Genomic DNA, 20553 nt, shown 5'->3' on the forward strand with positions numbered 1-20553 from the left:
CTTCCAAATTGACGTGTGATTTGGACAGACAGCATCGACTGTGAAAAAGAGAGTTAAAGAGAAAGAGAAAAATGGACATGTGAACCACAGAGAGTCAAGAGAGTTAAAGAGAAAGAGAAAGTGAGCCACAGCGAGTCAAGGAGTGAGGGAGGGGGAGATCCTGAGATAATCGAGGGAGAGAGTGAAAGGGGAACCCGAAGACAGTCAAAGAGAGTGGGAGAGCCACTCAGAGTGAGAGAGAGAGAGAGAGAGAGCGAGAGAGAGAGAGCCAGTGAGAGTCAAAGACCGAGAGACAGAGAGAGACCCAGTTGAGAGTCACAGAGCGAGAGAAAGAGAGAAAGCCAGTAAAAGTCAGAGAGAGAGAGAGAGCCAGTGAGAGTCAAAGATCGAGAGAGAGAGAGCCACCCGACCAACCTCTTCGTCTTCTCAACCTCTTCTCCCTTGGTCTTGGAGTTCTTCCTGCCGCTCCACCCGAACCAGGCCTACCTCTTCTCCGGCTCATCATCGGAATTCTCCAAACTCAGCGCAGAGTCGAGCTAGAGCTTCTCCTCCGGCGTCAAGACGTCGTCGAAGCCGTCTGCCACCTCCCTCTTGTCGGCGGCGTCGGCGGCGAAGAGCTCCTCGTCGGTCATGTCGCCGGCGCCCTCGACTGAATGACGAGAGGGAGGGACATCCATCCCCCCTCGCCCTCTGGCGGCAATGAGAAGACACCTCGCCTCCCTCCCTCTCGTCAACCAGTCGAGGGAGCCGCCCGGTCGAGCTTCTTCTCATTGCCGCCAGAAGGAGGGACCGTCAGCGCTGACCGTGAGCCGCCCGGTCTGGGACCTCCATCCCGCCTCACCCTCTGGCGGCAATGAGAAGACGCCTCGCCTCCCTCCCTCTCGTCAACCGGTCGAGGGAGCCGCCCAGTCGAGCTTCTTCTCATTGCCGCCAGAGGGAGGGACCGCCGGCGCCGACCGCGAGCCGCCCGGTCTGGGACCTCCATCCCGCCTCACCCTATGGCGGCAATGAAAAGACGCCTCTCCTCCCTCCCTCGCCCTCTGGTCGCCTCCCTCCCTCGAGAAAAAAATGGAGGTAGAATCCCTCGAGATTCCACGGTACACGTCAAATTTTTTTTCAAAATTGAGAAATGAGGGGCCGTTTTTTTTTTTAATCTGACGTGTACCGGTTGCCCGAGATTCCACGGGGGCAACCGGTTGCCCGCGTAGCAGGGTCGTTATTTTAAAGGAAAGGCAAATGAGTTCAGTGAACATACTTATCTAATCAAACAGATCCTTCTTATTTGTCTAATACTCCCATTAAGTTGAATTGTCGTATGAGAAGGAAATATAAATCTGAATATACTCATGAACACAGAAATCCCTTTGTTCATGACATCCATGACAACATTCAAAAACAGGATCTTTGATATTCAACATTCCTATTTACTCCCCCACGATTCGCAAATTCTCACTCGCATAGGATGAGTTATTTCATTTTCATTTAAATAGACTCTTGATGTTAGGAAAACTAGGGGTTTCACTATTTTTCTGATCAGGGAAAAAAACTTGCATACCAATAGCATGCTCCTTTTAAGTAATAACTCACATTATGTGAAATAAAATGTTATATGCCTTTTAAATTGGTTTTCCCACCTCTTTAAGAAATCAAGAATATATAACAACATAACATAAATCTCAAATAAAAGAAAATTTTGAGGAGAAAAATATTTAAAAATTCATGGGGTTTCTTATCTTTAAAGCATATTTTCTTTTCATGTGCAAGCAAGTAAAAATGATAGTATAGTTAAACATGTGGATAAGTTCATTGATAGATGTGAGATTAACTGAAAGTCACAAATACAAAGATATAATGGTTGCTCATCCTTTGAATAGACAATATCCACCATCTACAATTAACATGAGAGGATATAATGGTGTAAGACTAAGGCTGGAGACAAAAAATGATTAATTTTCATATGAGATGGAAGTATTGATTGTAGCAAGTGTACATGAGATGGAAGCATGAGTTTCCTTAAAAACTCTAAAACATTTTGCTGCCTTAGTGTTTCTCCATGCTTCAAGTCCATTTTGAGTGATGCAGATGCCTACCAACCAAGAAGAATGAGCAACCAGTATGGAACTGCTTTGGAACCAAATGTGCATGTTGAGATCAATGAAACATGGCCTTATAGTGCAGTGGTCGCATTGAAGGATTTTACTCTCTGAAAAAGTCAACCACAGCAATTATCCTTACTTTTACTATCTCATCAAGTACCACCAAATCAGGAGTGATAATAATTTATGATTATGTGTTATTGGTGCATTTCATTTTAATTCTAAGTGTATATTATGTATTATTTAGGACTAATCGAAAAAAATAAATTACCTATCATATTCTAATTTTTTTAGTAATTATTTTGTGAGACTAACCATACCTGATTCTCTTGAATAAAGTGGATTATTTATAACAATTTATTGGAGTCTTATTAAAATGCATGACTTAGGTATGTAAATAGTAAATTCTGGATAAAAATGGGAGATGAATATAAGCCAAAGCAGTGAGCTAGATTAGAATAGGAGTCCTAATACTCAAGGAGGAAAAAAGGCCCAACTTAACCCTTTTAATAAACTATGTCACATGGCGGCAAGATTTGTGGAACTAATTCTTCCCTATTGGAGGTAAAATGAAAATGTGGACCAAGTCTGGATTTCCAGTAATAATTCCCCTAGTTTTCTGGAGTGAGATCCAAGGATGATGAACACTAGGGATTTTCTATTTAAACTTATTTTTTCCCTTCCTTGAATTATGATCCAGTACATTGTTGGAATCCTTAGTGAATCTGTTTTCTAAGTTTCAAACTGGGAATCCAAAAATCTGAATCTGTTGGTATAGAAGATAAGAATAAATAACATTATATTGGGCCCAAACCAGTTCGATGAAAATGTTGAAGTTTTTATTTTTCTTATTCTTCTCACATTTCTTTATTATGGCATTATTAGTTCATAAGATAGCTCATATGTGTACTGTTTCAATGTAACCAACCATGACTCACATGTCAAGAAAGTTAGACACTTGTCCTTGCAGCTCAATCCTTCATCTTGCCATGTAGAACCACACCTAACAGCTCCATACTTTGTGTCTAGGTGGCACGAAGAATATGTGGGTGACAGTAAACTATTCGTTTCTAATTCATCCTTTCATTCGAGTTTCCAAAATATTACTTAAAAGTAGTAGAGTTTATTAAAAATACATTAAAATTTATTTGATTAATTAAAAGTTATCCTTAAGTTTTTTTTTCATAGAATTTTATTCTTATAAAATCATGAAAATTTCATTAAACTAAATTCTTCACTGAAGATTCACATTTTCATCATTTAATGTCTACGGATTTAGCCCACACTCACTCCATAGTGAGTAAATTTGATTTTATCTTTTCATAAATCAGAATACTAAAGCAACATTTGAACCCTAATTTTTGTTTTATTATATATGCATCAATACAGAGTGCTAAATGCCACTATCATAAGGGAACTGAGGGAAGGCAGATGTAGTGAGTGACAATGTATAGGACGAATGAAGTCCAGTAGTGCAATACAAGAACAAGAAGAAAGACAGGGGACTAGAGTGCTAGGCATGAGTTGATCCTATACTTGTATAGTGTAAGTGAGGTGTTTTCACTGTGATATATTCTTCCCTAGAAATACAAAAAAATTTACAACATATTTTACTCTGAGGTGGTAAGTTCATATAGACATAAGTATTGAAAGATCAGATAGAGTTTCCTAAATTGGGCATGAAGAGAGAGATCTCAATGTTTGCACATCAAAAAGACCCTAATTTGGTGGTCTGAGATAATTTTATCTTATTTTATGAAACATATTAATAATGCTTCTAATATATTTTGTAGGGCACATACATAAAATGAGCATCTGTTAAAACTTATTTATGGAACTTTTCATGAAATCCCTTATGGGTGTGACCTTCTAGGCCTATGTATCACTCTAGTTAATAAATTTAATGGCCTAATAAAACTTATTAACTAACCTTATTAATTAGTTGTATCTACATATAGATTAATTAGCCATGGATCTATTGAACCAATGTATATAGGTTAAGTTTCTAGCTTGTGGGTGCAAAGTTGTACTTTATGAATTGGAAGATATACAGTAATTGAACTCTCATGGAATCTTTGACATGATCAGTTACTGTATCTATATTAATCTTAGTCATCTACTTTTTTTAGTTAATTTCCTCTTATGCCGAGGCCAGATGATCCCATCTTGACTTTGTAATTAGCTTCATGTTTTTCTTGTTCTATGAAACCTAAGACATGTTCTAATCCCATGATTAGACAATATTAAGTCTTAATCACAACATACTCATCCATCCACAATATATCCTTTGTGTCATAGATTAATGGACTAGTTATATGACTGTGATAAGAATCAACCTAGTTCACATTAAAGTATAATGCAACTTGGGGATTATTAGGGCTAAATTTAGTGAATTTTTACTCTAAAGAGCACCCACCATTTTTCCTTAGCGTTTCCATGCCAATGGCAATTGTGTCAATGATACTTATTGTATACATAAGATTAGACATTATTATTTTATCTGGATAGTTCCATGTGTGTCTTATCCATCGAATACAGATATTTACAATAAACACTAAAGGACCAGTGATCGTTGTATTGTGTCTCATCATAACTCTCTAATTCATTACACATATCTACCAATTTCATTATAAACATTATTGATGTAACACGAAGGATGCCAGGATCGAACGACTCATGTTACACCTTAGGGAGGGTGAGTAACTAGTGATGCAACGTTAATGGATGACGTAAGCATAGTAAGATCAATGAAAACATACGTCGGAGAACTGCTGACCTAGGGAGAGGGATCAGGTAGATGACATAAGGGTTCTAGGGTTATGGACAGGCTCCCAATGATCCGATAGATCAGCTCAAACACCAACGAAGTGGGGGACATCCATTGTCCACGTGCATCCACAATCGTCGATGAGAAGGAGTCTAATCCGACACCCAAAATGAAATTCCTATCTCTTGATTCGGTGGCCAAATCTACGACTCTAAATCCCTAGTGGTGTAGCATGTGATAACGGCACTGAAAGAGGTAATAATACTCAGGAAGGGAAGGAGGGTGTGCCATGTGGGCTGTTGTGTTTTGTGCCTTGATTCATCCATGGAAAATATGGTTTTTGTGATGCAGAAGCGTATTAATTGATTCATAATTGATCTTTGAAAACATATATTCAATGTACCTTGTGGAGAACTTTTTCCACCATTGACTTTGCCGCGTTCAGATCATCTTGAAGTCGTTCACCTGTCCAGCCTCTAGAAGTATCCATGCAATCACTTGGCGCTTAGATCTCCACCTTTCTTCTTCAACTCTCCTTGAAAATCTTGAAGATCTTATCACCATGAAGAAAATCTCCTTGGTTGACTAGAGAAGAAAGTAGAGTAGAGAAAGGTGGGGCTCTCAAATCTGGTTGGCCTGGGTGCTTGAAATGAGTGTCCCTTCCTTATTTTTATATTACTTAAGTTTTTCTCAAAAACCCTAAAAAGTAAATATAACCACCAATGCCCTTATGACCTTATGCGTGTGACCCTCAAAGCCCATGTATCATTCTACTTAATAACTTTAGTGGCCCAATAACAAGTATTGGTCAACCATATTAATTAACTATATCAACAAATATACTACCTGAGGATCGATTTAAACCAATCGATAGCCTCAGTTTCCAGCCCGTGGGGTTCCAAGCTACACCTCGCACTCTAAAAGGTACTAAGTAGTGCTTAAACTTTCTCATGGGTCCTTTACCGCCATCAGTTTCCGTATATGTATAATCCATCATCCACGGGAGACACTCGAATGACTTAGGGTTTGGTTTATTGTCAAACCCTAATCCATCATTCGATTAGTTGTGATGCGTAATGGGGATCATTGGAGAACCCCTTCTCGAATATATTGACTACCCTGGCCCGAGATTTGCTACATCATCTTCCTTGAGTAAATATACTCTTATTCAGAGCGTGGATGATCCCTTCTTCACCACTCAATTATCTCCATGAGCTTCTTACTACATCCAAGTTATGACTTATTTGAATCCCATGATAAGAGAATCGTAAGAAGTAGTTAAAATATAGACGTCCATTCACGAGATGTCCTTAGTGTCTAAGGGAAATTGATCACCTTATAAAACCGTAACATGAATCAACTTGTTTGACATTTAGGTATAATACCATTCGGGGCTTCACTCGTATCAATGAAGTGAACTCTTTTGCCAAAAATCACCCACTATCTATACTTAATGTTGCCACACTGATAGCCATAGGATCATATATACCTATTGTGAACTCATATATACTTACTGTTGCCCCACATCACCACAGGCTGAGATTATGGAACATCTATTCTTCCATAGTGAGACAACCCTAGATTGTTGGCATCACATCACACACCCTTGGCGTCCACTCCTTCCCATCCCACTGACCCCGTTTGAGAGTTTTGGCAAGATATTTCTCTCGCCAACACGCTCTAAACGGAGCCCCATCCTACACATCATCATAGCTTACTTACTATGGGAGATATGGAAAGGGCAAAATTCTTCTCGTTATGCAGGGACTCTCATGTGTGCTGCATATATCACGCGTCAAGTCAAGCTATGGATACGGCGCACCCACCATCTCATCTCGCCTCGCGACCGCATCTCAGCCCTCACGTGCGGCTTCCTTCACTCTTGGGGCATTTCGGTGACCCTTGCCCCTGTCCGCATTCAGCTACAGGTCGTCCGTTGGCTTCCACCGCCACTCAGCATCCTCAAACTAAATGTAGATGGTGCAGCCAATGGGAACCCGGGCCAATAGGGGGAGGTGGTATCCTCTGGGATCATACAGGGACTATTCTCTTCGCTTTTTCCTCTTTCTATGGCATACAAACTAATATAGTAGCCAAAGCTATGGCGATACGTGATGGTTTACTCCTTTGCAAGGAACGAAACCTTCACCACGTCGTCGTAGAATCAGACTCACAGGTCTTGGTTGACATGCTTCATGCAGGTACATGCCCTTAGCGGCGCCTACATCGCGTATGGTAGGACATCATGCGGTGCCGCCCTCGCACAACTAGTATACATCACCAACTGCGAGAAGGAAATCAGACAGCAGATGCCCTGGCCAACCATGCGGTACACACACAACACCCCTCCTCTCTTTTTCTTTCTTGGTAGGCCCTCCCTCCCTCAGCTCGGGGATGTTATCACGTGGAACGCCACAGCTTGCCGACTCTTCATACGCGTCGCATACTACCGAAGGAGGGCCCGTGGGAGTGGCGGATTGTGTGAAACAATAGCGGGGTGGATTGCGCACACTTCCACCATCGTAGCAACTCCATGGCCACTGCACTCTCTGCCCCCACTTTCGCTTAGAGAGAGCACAGCAAGTGAGGTCGCCACGCGCGAACTTCTCCGAGTTCCTGCTAGGTATCATTTATGTATCTTTTCCTTTCCTGCACATTGGCGTGGACGAGTGGGACCCGAGTGTAATTGGTATATTTATGCTCACTCCACGCCTATAAAAATTGATAAACACTCCACTTTATATATAAAATCCCCTTGGGTGTCATCCAGGGCATGGCTGGATCAGACTATGGGCACAACCACAGGGTTGGCCGTACACGGCACCGTGTTTTTTGCTTAAAAAAAATTAGGATCAGTTATAACAATAGTATAAGTAGGATCAGTCAATGTTATACTATCAGGATACTTTGTTGTCCATCTTAACTATCCATCGCATAGGAATTATCAGATCACTATATTATGATCGCATCATATTTCACTAGGTCATTGAAAGTATTCATGGACTTCATTATAACCATCACACTATAATAATAATGAATTTAACATTTTATTCAATGAACTTAAATAAACATGGTGGTGTGATTGGCTTGACGGCCACATAATATCCATCATGGGCCAGGGCACGAGAGATAACAGTGCGACATGAAACATTGTCCATGTAGGGAGTAGTTATAGGCAGCAATAATAGGAAGTGTGGAGGGCACTATCTAGGTCCGCCACGGAAACTAGACAGTTGTGGAGCAGCGCCACACGAGAGCAGTAGCACACACAAGCAGGGCCAGTCTGTGCAATATACGTGAGAACAGACCGCCGAGCAGGCATCGCAGGCACAAGCGTGGTAGTTTTGTGGCCTATAGATGGATGACGCATGTGGGCGTGCGGTTGAATGGGCTCCACACGTAAGCAGGTGTCCTGACGGGCGCACGAGTTGACTAGGCAGCCTAGCGGCAACATGCATGGACGGGCATCAGAACGGCGACACAATAGCAGGCGGCACCCTTGTACAAAACTCTACTACGAAGCGGATGTCGACACTGGATATGCGACGGCTGTTCTCCCGGCAATGACAACGACAACAAAGCCGGTGAACTTGGCGGTGGTGGGTCGTTAGACGATCGTCTTCCTAGAGGATAAGCAAGAAGATAGGTCTCTAGGGTGATGGAGAAGGGTAGGAATCCCAAAGCAGAAAAAACAAATCTCAAAGCTCAAATTTCTCAAATGGAATTCCAAAAATCTCACGAGGCATGGCTTCCGTTATATAGGTTAGGGAAGGTTACCCTAATGGGCCAAATTAGGGGGAAATGTCCAAAATGACAAGGACATCCCCCTAATGGCCCAAATTCAAACTAAAAACATGGAAAAAATGGGGGGAGCCCAAAACATGGGGACCCTCCTTAAAAGCCATAAAACAACTCACATAAAAGAAAACAAACCCAGAAGTTGGGATTCTTCACGTCGGCTCAGGCTCTACGACGCGGCTGCTCACAAACTTGGGCTTGAGCTTCAAGATGGTTCTCCATCAATTATACAATAACAGTAATGAATAATAATAATAGCTTCAATGAATTTAATTTTAATATAATTTTGTGATTTTTCAGATATCCACAAATTATTGGTTACTAATTTGTGTGAATACCTCGATAGTATTGTACCTGGTTTCCTACTATGTTTTTTCATGTTACAGTTTTATATTCAGTCCTTATATATGAGACAATAATGATATCTTATGAATTTATAGTGTATTTAAATTATGACTTCGAGCCCCTAATTATGTGACTCCAAAAATCATTTCTTATATGGAGAGGCAGGTTGATGAAGGTGATGAAGGTGATTGTGTGGTAGATCAGGGAACACCCTCCCTTGGTATGAAATGCTATACACTCAAGGAAGGCATTGGCTGGGTTGGTGAAATATTAGAAACTGGATTTTCAATGATTTCCTATTTTAATTCTTATTCCCTGAATTTTTAGTCCATCTTGGATTTATGTTCCCAACTTATTGTGGCCAGGCAAGTGCATCATATTTCTTTAATTCATTATTTTTCTACGTGCATAATAGAGGGATAGTTCATGTTTGATCTAGGATCTTAAACAAAAACCACTGCTCGGCTCTTGGGGGAATTGACAACAACGTTTATGAGATCTCATGTATGTTTAATTGGAAATTCTTCTACTTTTTCTCTACAAATATTAAAATGAATATAGTGAATATAAGCTTTCCAATGCATTATACCACACCAAACATTAATCATGTAAAAAAAGTTATAGCATATCTCATTACCTTATCATTGTGTATTGAACCCTTACACTATACTAGTAAAGGAAATTTTAATAAGTATTATAGCATAAATTAGAGTCTTAAAATGATATAATTAATCTTAATTTCTGGTTTATCAATAGGACATGTTCCTAGGATGTGGTATCACGCTCATTTAACCAACCACTCCCATCACTTAATCTTAATTGGCTCAGCCACACTGAATTCAAAAAACATATAGGTCAATCCCATATGCGATATTTTAAAACTCTAAGCACCTATATAAATTTTGCATCAAATTGTATTTCATATCTCCAATACCCAATCTCCACACCAATGGGCTCTGCATGTGTCACTAGGCTCCCTTTACATATGGGTGTGAACTTGTGATCTATTTGTTTCACCACATAGGCTTGGGAGGCATTTGTATTGCTACCTTGACATGGTACACTTGTTCCCATTCTGACACGCTTGCTAGCTGGGTTGAGCAGTGCTACGTTCCCTAGCCAGTGTCTAGTTTGAATAGTTGCTGCTCTAGCTGGCAGGATGCTGCCCATTCCTTATATTTTCCCTTTTATAATTCAACCCCAAAAACAAAAGACAATGAGCTACTGACAAGAATGACATCCACCAATCCATTCCACCTGTTAAAATTTGAATATCAAAATAAACATGATTGAATGACATCAAATATTGAGCATGTGAATCATCTCAAATTCATAATATAAAATATGAAATTAACACGATAGACCTTTTAATTAATGGAATTCAATTTTATAATAAAAATGTGAATAACATGAACATGAATATACCAAAATATTTTTAAAAACTATATTAATGCATGTGTAAAATTGGATTTGTCAAACAAAGGGACTTAGGGTATGTAATCTCTCCTTACATTGTCTCATCTTTTTCAGTAATTATTACTTTAATTATACTTCCTCATACCTTTCATGATATTTTAATTTCCATAATTAGCTCTTAACCCATCATCATCACCCTACTCCACCACAACACCTTGTTGTCCTATCCCCACTAAACCATCATAAATATTCACATTAATTTACACTCACTTGTATCTCTTGATCCATTGTCTCATCATGTTAGTGTCTCTTCATTTCACCATCAATCTCTCTTTTCTACTAATTAGTTTTTTTATACTACCAAACATCTTTTGTCATTCATATTGGTATATAATCATCATTCATATTTCTATATTTCCCTCCTTCGACAATCTCGTATTTTCATACACCTCCTCTCCCATCTTCAATTTGCAGTTAAATATCCGCAATCACCAATCCATTTGGAGACGACCCATACTTATCCTATCCTATATTTATTCATGTACAGGTTCTCATAAATTTTATTATTAAACTCAAAAGCAGCTTATAACATGCATTAATATAACGTTAATATTACAATATTTACATGTTTTGTTGCACTAAATTGGTTAATATGTGCGTTATCAATCTTATATGGTGAATCTATTTTTAGATTGTTTTTTTTAATTTTAAAGTATTTTTAGGCTTTTTAATGACATCTTATTCGGAAAGAAACTAATTTTTGAGTCGTAATATGTTTTTTCCTGATTTTTTTGACATAATAGTCATGAATATATGATTTTTCTAGGTTAGTATATATACATATATACATATATGTTTTGGCTTTATATATAATTTTACATGAACTAGTAATGGACTTTTGGTTTTAATTTCCATTGCGCCACGTGTTGCCATTTGATTCATCAAATCTGTTTTAATTTTTGTGGCCTAGATCTGGATGAAGATTTCAAAATGATTCACTACAGAAGACTTTAGCAAATTCATATGGCATTAATAAAATCATGTAACGAAGTACCTCGGCACAAATCCCATCCGTGAATTCTTGGGTCTCCAAGTGAGACGAGCTGACCTGCTCAAGTGTGCAGCCTCTAGAAATATCCACGAGGCCCTCAGCACGTCCGATCTCCTCCTTCTCATTGACGAGCCACATTCAATCTGCGTCACAGCCATAACGTTGTCTCAATTGCACCGATAGTGGAGAGGAGGTGTGGAGAGAAGGTTGAAGAAGGGGAAGGCCCCTAAACAATTTTGGCATGGATGAATTTTATTTATAGCCTTTACCTATTTGTACTAAGTGGGTATTTTCACAAAACCCCCCAAAACTTAAGTATATCTTCTATCATCCAAGAGTCCATTCGCGTGTGACCCTCTAAGTCCATGTACCAGCCTAGTTAATGACTCGAGCGACCTAATAACCTTTATTGGCCTTACAAATTAATCAACTATATCACCATATATATTAATTGACATTGAATCGATTTAACCTAATCATTAGGTTGAGTATCCAACATGTGAGGTGCCAAGCTACACCTCGCGCTATAGAAGATACAAAGGAGTGTGTATCGACTCACTCATGGGATATGTTCATCATCGGCTATCGTATACATATAGTCCCTCATCCACTTGATGCTTCTAGGATGACTTAGGGTATGGTCAACTGTCGAACCCTAATTGGTCATCTAAGTTAGTATTGATGCATTCAGAAATCATCAAAGAACTCTTCTTTGATATTTCACTGCCTTAGCCAAGGACTTCACTGCATCGTCTTCCTTGAGCTGTCACCTCTTATATTGAAGGTAGATGATCCCATCGTTACCACTCAATCCTCTTCGCAAACTTCTTGATGCACCCAAACTAAGACTATTTAGAATCTCATGATTAGGGACACGTAAGTCATAGTCAAAGTACAACTTTCTGTCAGCAAGGTGTCTTTGGCGTCTCAATTCTAAGGACCACTCATACAATCGTGACGTAAATGAACTGAATAATATCACGTTTGATATAATACCATTCAGGGATTCATATGGATCAATTCAGTGATGGCTACAAGACCGTTCATACATATCATATGAGTGAGGCTAGATAGTGTTATTATATCCGGATACTTCGATGTCCTTTTTGCGTATCCTTCAAATAGGAAGATTTTGAGCACATGCTTAAAGACTAGTGATCTCCGTATTACGATCTCATCATAATTCGCTAAGTGAGATCATGTATTCATGGACTTCATTATAAGCATCACACATGCAGTACAATGAATAAGTTCTACTAATGAACATGGAATGAGATATGGAATTTGTGATTGCTTGTTGGCCACATATATTTCCGTCAAAATGGAGATGAATGGATTATCCCAAATAATAATTGGCATCACCCGATCAGTAAAACGATACCCCTATGGCATTTGTGACTGAAAATTGTTTCTTATAATTTTAACTATAGTGATAACGTGGCCCAGGAAAAGGAGCTATTTTATTTGGAATAATTCAATAAGTAGGACGAGAATATTTGAATTAAAATACTGATAATTTTTTATTGTCTTCTCTTTTGACATGTTAAAATGCATGGTGTCGATGACATGTCACACGACACGTTTCCGGCATGTGTACATGTCACTAATGTGTCCATATTTATAAGGTTTTCTTTTAAAAACATGTTGACGTGGTGCACGCCACCACATCACATGTGTATTCTCCTTTTTATATTCATTTTATTATAAAAAAAAATATTATATCATTACAATACATTTTTCTTTCTCTTGTAAGGACACTTGGTTTAGCTTACGTTGTTGATTGAAGATGATGAGGAAAAATTTCAGCTGATTATTGCATTATACATAATTCTAAATAGCGAAAACCATAAAAACAATGCAGTAATGATGACAAGGATGAGGAGAGAAAAAATGTTGAATTCAACCAACAGCTAACAGTCGTCCAACTTAAGGGCGTGTTATGTGACGATCTAGAATGCCAACTAAGATGAAATTTCGGGAGCAGCTTTGCCTTTATCCCTTCTACTTATAGTTAGATCTATAAATTGAGCACCTTGATGTTTGTCAAAAACATCTTTAAACTCACTTTTTCTTAGAGATGCAAATTGAAAGAGATTGAGGTTTTGAAGGTCCACCAAGGGTTTCCTTGCTGTCTTGAGTACTTGGAGAAAGTAAAATGAGAAGAGAAGAGGCTGATTTGCACCAGGAAACTGCCCTAACCCCGGCAGAACATAGGAATCTAAGGTTAGTCTCCAGCCTTACATTGATTCATATTCATCGCGTACCATCTATACCTTCATCTATGTCACACATCTTTTTCATTTCCATCCATGCCATCCTTCATCTATGTCACACATTACCTACATCATCATGATCTCATCTCATGCTCTTCCCCATATGCCTCAAAAGCCCAAAACAATTGTTTTCCTCCAACTCATTTCTCACTCATCTCCGACATCTACCATCTTCACCTAATGTCTTCACCTATCATATACCCTCATTTCCATTCACTCTATTCACATCACCTTCACTATTTCTCCTCTCATTAATGGTCACATCTTTATTAAACACCCAGAACCAACCCTCTCATCTCACCATTTCCATTTAATGCTACCTCTTACTCTATATCTATCTCTTCTCATCCTACAAGAAATACTATATAGAGATAATTAAAACCCTAATATATGTTCCTTGCAGAGACAACCCATACTCACCCATTACCTAGAATTATTACATGAGTATTGGTTTATAATTGATATTTATTAAACTCAAATTGACAACCTAAATTTGAGCTCATCAGCTCCCAAAAACATAAAGTAAAATCAATTTTATTTTATCATTCACTTTATACTCAATATGTTCATTTCGTGTAGCCTTGCATGAAATTACGTTTAAATATGTATTATGATAGTGAATTTATAACACTTTTCAAGAACTAGAAGAGAAGATACACTAAATAAGATGTGATAGTAAGTTGATAGAAAATAGCTTTTAGACCGTTGGAAGTCAAATAAATATTACGACAAATAAGTAAATGTATAATATATATTGTATTTCTTTTAATAATTTACTAAAAACTAAACAAACATATCAGGGCATGTTGTTAACATATAATTTATTCATCTTATACGCAGAGTTGAGATTCATTCTTAATTTCAACAATTAGTGATTGTGAAAAAATAAAGTGTGTTCAAAAATAAAATAAAAAATATTTATCTTAATGGCATAATGCTCTTACATATTTATTTGGTATCTCATATGAGCGTTATTAGCTAATTTGTGTAATAAAACCCAAGTTATGTGATGAAATGTCTACTTTGTGATATCCAAAGAAAACATATGATTACATGTTATTTTATGATCTGGCCACATCCGAACCTAAACTGTAGCATCAAGGCCATTATGATAATGATTTTTCTACTCTGAATCATGAGGGTGAATAAAAAATAAAATTTGGTCTGGTACCTTGTGATCATGTCGAAGACAACTTGAGTCTGTACTTAATGGGTAACTCAAAGAGCTTTGAGTATTTATTGATATCATGGAAAAGTGAATATATTATTTATCAATGAGAAAAGTTTCAGGAGAGTTAACTTTTTGGTCACAAAATGAAAGATTCAAAGCCGATACATACTTAGGACCCCATTACTTGTTGAATGGCTGATTAGTTACATTTAAAATTTTTCAACAGTTTATAACGTAGATTCAAAAGCTGAACATGTAGTATAAAATATTAAGGATATTTTGCTATTGTATGGTGCTCATTATTTGATTTATTCACTAGTGCAACGAATATAATAATAAACAACCAGATTCCAATTAATGCTTAGTTTAATATTTAATTCATTGAGAATGGCATTCAATAAAAATATTCAAATATCTTGAAAGTTCCATTTTTTAAAAAGCAAGAAACTGATCTTATAGACCGATCCAGCCATGCCCTGCACTCTACTCAGGAAGATTTTATATACTTAAAAGTTTAGTGTTCCATATGGGTAGCAAGCATGGAGCCAGCCCACTCGGGCCCACTACAGAAAGGAAATGCATAAATATGTTGATACTTTGAAATTTATTTCTGAAATTGATAAGATATACCAAGAGAAGAAGATAAGATATTGTACAACAATTTAAAAGCACCGTAGACCCTTATTTCTCATTATTCTCTTTTAAAAACTGGGTGATCGCCATCAGTAAACTTTTCGGCAGCAGTCCTGTCACGCGTGCGGAGGATTTTGTTAACCACCACGTCACATCAACAGGTAATCCGTCGCTTCTTTCTCACCGTGTGCGTGCTTGACTGTCCTTGTTGAGATTGACGTATATGCGATTTCTAACTTTACTTTTCTCCGTTCACTTCCATCCGCTAATTCTAATCGAGGATAGAGAGCGGTAACAGTAATCTCAAAGAAGCTTGGAGAGAAAAGTACTTTGAAAATTATCAAACCAAAACTGCAGAAATGGTTTGCTATAAAATGGTGCATCAAGGCCATAACAAGTCCTTCATAATGGTTCCTTGGGCTTTTGAATATCCTCTACTTCTTGGAGTTGCTCTACTTGTAATGTTGTGCTTGAAATCTCCTTGTTCTTGCCCCAGAGTAGACAGTATAAACCAAGAATCGCAAGAAGAGAACCCACAACACTGCCTTGATAGAAGGAGATCGATAAAATTAAGTTAAGGGATAGACTGAAGTGAAGGGTTTGCGTTGCGTGTACCTTCCCAAGTAAAGAGGCTCGTGCACGAAGGACAAGTCGACAACGGCCGCGGACATCTGGATAACGGGTGTGAATGCTGCAGGGAAGACGGGGCCTCTCTTGCTGATGCACCAGAGCATGACAAGAAATCCTATCCCCGATCCCACAGATCCCTAAATTGCACCATGAAGCTTCATATAATCGACAGAAAGAGTAGTATCGATATGATCGATAAATAAAGAGAGAGCCAGAAGACACACAAAAGAGAGAGAGAGAGAGAGAGAGAGAGAGAATGAAAGAAAAGAGAGAAGAGAGAGGTGAGGGAAAGAGAGGTGAGGGATAGAAAGAGAGCGAAGAGAGAGTAAGAGAGAATAGAGGGAAAGAGAAGAGAGACATAGAAAGAGAAAGAAGAGAGAAAGAGAGAAGAGAGGGAAAGAGAAGAGAGGGGGTAGAAAGAGAGAAGATAGGGATAGAAAGAGGGAGAAGAGAGGGTGAGAGAGAGAAGAGAGACATAGAGAGAGAACGAAGAGAGGGTAAGAGATAGAAGAGAAGATAAGAGAAGGGTAGAAAAGGAGAGAAGAGTGGGTGAGAGATAGAAGAGAAGATAAGAGAAGGGTAGAAAAGGAGAGAAGAGAGGGTGAGAGATAGAAGAGAAGATAAGAAAGGGGTAGAAAAGGAGAGAAGAGAGGGTGAGAGATAGAATAAAAGATAAGAGAGGGGTAGAAAAGGAGAGAAGAGAGGGTGAGAGATAGAAGAGAAGATAAGAGAGGGGTAGAAAAGGAGAGAAGAAGATAGGGTGAGAGATAGAAGAGAAGATAAGAGAGGGGTAGAAAAGGAGAGAAGATAGGGTGAGACGTAGAATAAAAGATAAGAGAGGGATAAAAAGAAAGAGAAGAGAGGGTGAGTAAGAGAGAGAGACAAGGGACAGAAAGAGAGGGAGCGAGAAAAAAGAGAGAGAAAGAGATGGAGAGAGAGGGACGGAGAGAGAGAGGGATAGAGAGGGCCAGAAGAGATGGAGAGAGAGGGACAGAAGAGAGGGAGAAAAAGAAAGGGTGATACAGAGAAAGAGAAGGGCAGAGAGAGACACAAGTGAGAAAATGAGAGGAACAGAGAAAGACAAAATAAAGAGAGAGGGGAAGAGAAAGAAAAGGAGAGGGACAGAGGGAGACAGAAGAAAGAAAGAGAGTGAGAGAGAGGGAGAGAAAGAGGGACAGACAGAGAAAGGAAGGGAAGATAGAAGAGAGAGAGAGAGAAGAAAGAGGCAAAGAGATGGAGATAAACAAGGGAAGAGGAAAAGATGGAGAGAGACGGGAAGTAAAAAAGGGAAGAGAGTAGGAGAGACAGAAGAGAGAGAAAGAGAAAGAGAGATAAAGAGAAAGAATAGAGGGGGAAAGAGAGTAAGAGAGACAGAGAAAGAGAGCTAGAGAGAGAATAGATGGGGATAAGAGAGTAAGAGCGAGAGACAGAGAGGGAGCAGGAGTATAATGATAGAATAGAGGGAAAGAGGGTGAGAGGGAAAGAGGATAAAAAGAGAAATAGAGGGGGAAAAGAGAGTGAGAGAGACACAAAGAGAGAGAGTAAGAGAGAGAATAGAGGGGGGGAGGAGAGTGAGTGCGACACAGAGAGAGGGAAAGAGAGTGAGAGCGACACAGAGAGAGATAGCAAGAGGATAAAGAGAGAAAATAGAAGGGGGACAAGAGAGTGAGAGAGACCCAAAGAGAGAGAGTAAGAGAGAGAATAGACGGGGGAAAGAGAATGAGAGCGACACAGAGATAGAGCAAGTGAGATAAATAGACGGAATAGAGGGGGAAAAGAGAGTGAGAGAGACAGATAGAGAGAGATATAATCCATCCAAACGATAAGGACAAGAAGTTACTGCGTAGAGGATGGCGATTAAAGACATCTTTTTCTTCACAGCGGCGAACGAAGAACCCCCGTCGATGGCGAGAGTCAACACCGCAGACTGCAGAAAGCTTATAAAGAAGATAATGGCAGTGCAGCTGTATAGAGCTGGGTATTCCTTATTGACTTTTGACTGAAGGATGAACCAAGAGCACCATAACATAGAAGCGGCGATCAGGGCCACTGCGCCAATCGTCCAATGACCGCCGTTTACGGCGGCCACTGGCGGCGCCGCCGGGTGTTCAAAGTTCCCTGCGCGAGTCAGGGAAATTCCCTTGTAGAAGGTGAGAACCATTGCGCCGACAGCGCCGATGGCAGCACCTCCAACCTTGGCCACGCCAATTCTACTCCTAAGATTGAGCCGCTCTAACCTACGTGCATAAAAAATATGTAAGAGACAAGTGAGTGAAGAGACAATGATTCATAAAATAATTTCGGCAGTCTGGATCGCTCAATATTCTATAGACGTGCATTATTGCGGGATCGATGACGAGACGGGTCGCATATGGAGACCTCTCAAGATAACAGCAACAGGTGTCACGATCCTGTTGAGTGCTCAGTCGCATAATCTAAACGGAGATCCCCTATTCGCTAAGATTTTCAAGGAGACATTACAGAAGAGCTCTGCGTCTAAGGACGGGACGGAGAAGCATAAGAAGGGCCTGACCTGAATATCAGTGCAACCACGAAAGTGATGACAGGCGTCATGTTAAGGAAGGCGCAGGCGAAGGTAGCAGAAGTCTCCCTCATCCCCACGTTGAAGAGATACTGTGTGAGGGTTGCCCTGAGAAAGAACAGGAAAAACGAAGTCATTGTGAGCTGGTTTATTTTTATCGTCGCTTCTCTCTATAATGGAAGAAGCGTTTCGCCTAATACCCAAACAAACCGCAGAGGAAAAGCCTGGTACACATCCCGACGGTAAGTTGTGGTCTTTTTCCCCTGCATCGGCACCGAGAGAGAGAGAGAGAGGGAGGGAGAGAGAGAGGTGAAAAGAGAAGAGAGAGAGAGGATAGAGAGAGAGAGATGAAAAGAAAAGAGAGAGAGAGGATAGAGAGAGAGAGAGAGATGAAAAGAAAAGAGAGAGAGAGATGAAGAGAGAGAGAGAGTTGAAAAGAGAGAGAAAGAGTCAAGAGCCCAAGGGTCAGTCTAAAGTCAAAAGGGGAGAGGAGGGTGAGACTGAGAAAGATTTAGACCTCTCACGGCAACAGGCAATTGGAATCATGAAGACAGTAGCGACGAGTTGCCGAAGAGTGATGATCACGAGGCAGCTCGTCCCCTCATCTATTGCCTTCTTGATGAGTGAGTTCATAACTCCCAGGGCGATGTTCGCCGCAAGCATCGCCAACGCCGGAAGCCACTTGTCAGATCGCGCCTCGACCACCATGGCTTCTGAAAGGATCTGCTTCGAAGGCCACCTCAGCGATTTCTATCTCCTCCTCTTCTACTTAACATGCACCTATTCCTTATCGTCGCTAGTACCCTATTTTAGCTGATTTCACTCCTCTTTCGTCAGCTATTTGATAATGGTACATCCGATCAATCCTAAGTCTTACAGTGCCTTTGGATTCTCGGGCCCAGCTTCTGTCGTCCCTTGGCCTTTCATGATCTTAAAACTCCATTGCAGACTTCTCTCTTTTTGTCGTAAGCCTTTCATTTCTCCGGGAAAGAGAAAAAAAAAACACATGTCTCGTTTTTGTTGGCGACAGATTGGACGAGCAAGATATGAACGGAAATTTTCAGTCAGACGTGGTTGATGGGAAGCCAATTTCAAAGCATATCATGCGATTCTCCACTTTTCTTCTTCTTTTGTTTATTCATTTGTTTCTCATTTTCTTGTCTTACTAAACATTTTCGCATAACTAGGAAGATAAGAGATAACAGCTGTCTCGAAAGTAGGTTCAAACTTCTATGACATGGTCTTCCAAGATAGCGCGTTCCATTCACTCCGTGCATTATTCTCCCGAGTGATAACTCCAATATTTATCCCCCTTGTTATGCGCCGGTTATGCCAAACGATACATCAAATTCAATAAAAGAAACTAGCGTCAGATCTTTCTACGATCATGATAAACTTTTTTGCGTAGATATATAAATAATACACCCCCCTTCCATATTTGAAAGACATCATGACAATTTTCATGAGTGAAACTGCTATTTTAACCATTGAAACTATGATTGCCTTAAAGCACTGTGGTAACTTTCGTGTAACATCCTTTAAAAAATATATCAATAAAATAGTTTTAGTAGCTGATGATTGAAGCTTATAACAATCTGCCTATCATCATGTTCTAGAAATCACCTATCCGCTGCGATCATTTTGTAAATAACTATCAGAACGTATAATTAATAGGTTTGAAGAAATTATATTACATAATTTTCTTCGCTCATTAACGCACACTATATTTATCAAGTAGTTTATTTTCTATTGGATAAAATGAAACATAACATCTGAAAGTAACTCATATACTAAAATCTGTAAAATAATGATCACAGAATTTTCTCATTGG

The 20553-nt window shown here is 39.5% G+C and overlaps 1 protein-coding gene across 3 annotated transcripts; it reads right to left on the minus strand.

Moving 5' to 3' along the window:
- Positions 1 to 15863: 15863 nt before the first annotated feature.
- Positions 15864 to 19704, minus strand: LOC144711933 (WAT1-related protein At3g30340-like). 3 transcript variants are annotated; one of them, XM_078586090.1, is made up of 6 exons: positions 19240 to 19703; positions 18923 to 18985; positions 18714 to 18830; positions 18021 to 18417; positions 16166 to 16317; positions 15864 to 16095 (listed from the first exon to the last, which is right to left on the minus strand). In XM_078586090.1, the coding sequence occupies exons 1-6, from the start codon at positions 19428 to 19430 to the stop codon at positions 15933 to 15935; spliced, it is 1083 nt and encodes a 360-aa protein (XP_078442216.1). In that variant the 5' UTR covers positions 19431 to 19703; the 3' UTR covers positions 15864 to 15932. The 3 variants fall into 3 exon arrangements, with proteins under 3 accessions (XP_078442216.1, XP_078442217.1, XP_078442218.1); XM_078586091.1 differs by having other exon boundaries at positions 15864 to 16091; positions 19240 to 19697; XM_078586092.1 differs by lacking the exon at positions 18923 to 18985 and having other exon boundaries at positions 19240 to 19704.
- Positions 19705 to 20553: the final 849 nt, after the last annotated feature.

Source organism: Wolffia australiana, chromosome 14, assembly GCF_029677425.1.
Source record: "Wolffia australiana isolate 7733 chromosome 14, ASM2967742v1".
NCBI classification, from domain to species: Eukaryota; Viridiplantae; Streptophyta; class Magnoliopsida; order Alismatales; family Araceae; genus Wolffia; species Wolffia australiana.

What these genes read in the sequence shown, in the direction of transcription:
- LOC144711933 (XM_078586090.1), bottom strand. Translation starts at nt 19,430, where the DNA reads ATGGTGGTCGAGGCGCGATCTGACAAGTGGCTTCCGGCGTTGGCGATG. An exon ending in ATTGCCTGTTGCCGTGAGAG is followed by an intron (nt 18,986 to 19,239) that starts GTCTAAATCTTT and finishes GTGCCGATGCAG; the next exon opens with GGGAAAAAGACCACAACTTA. An exon ending in GAGCCTCTTTACTTGGGAAG is followed by an intron (nt 16,096 to 16,165) that starts GTACACGCAACG and finishes CCTTCTATCAAG; the next exon opens with GCAGTGTTGTGGGTTCTCTT.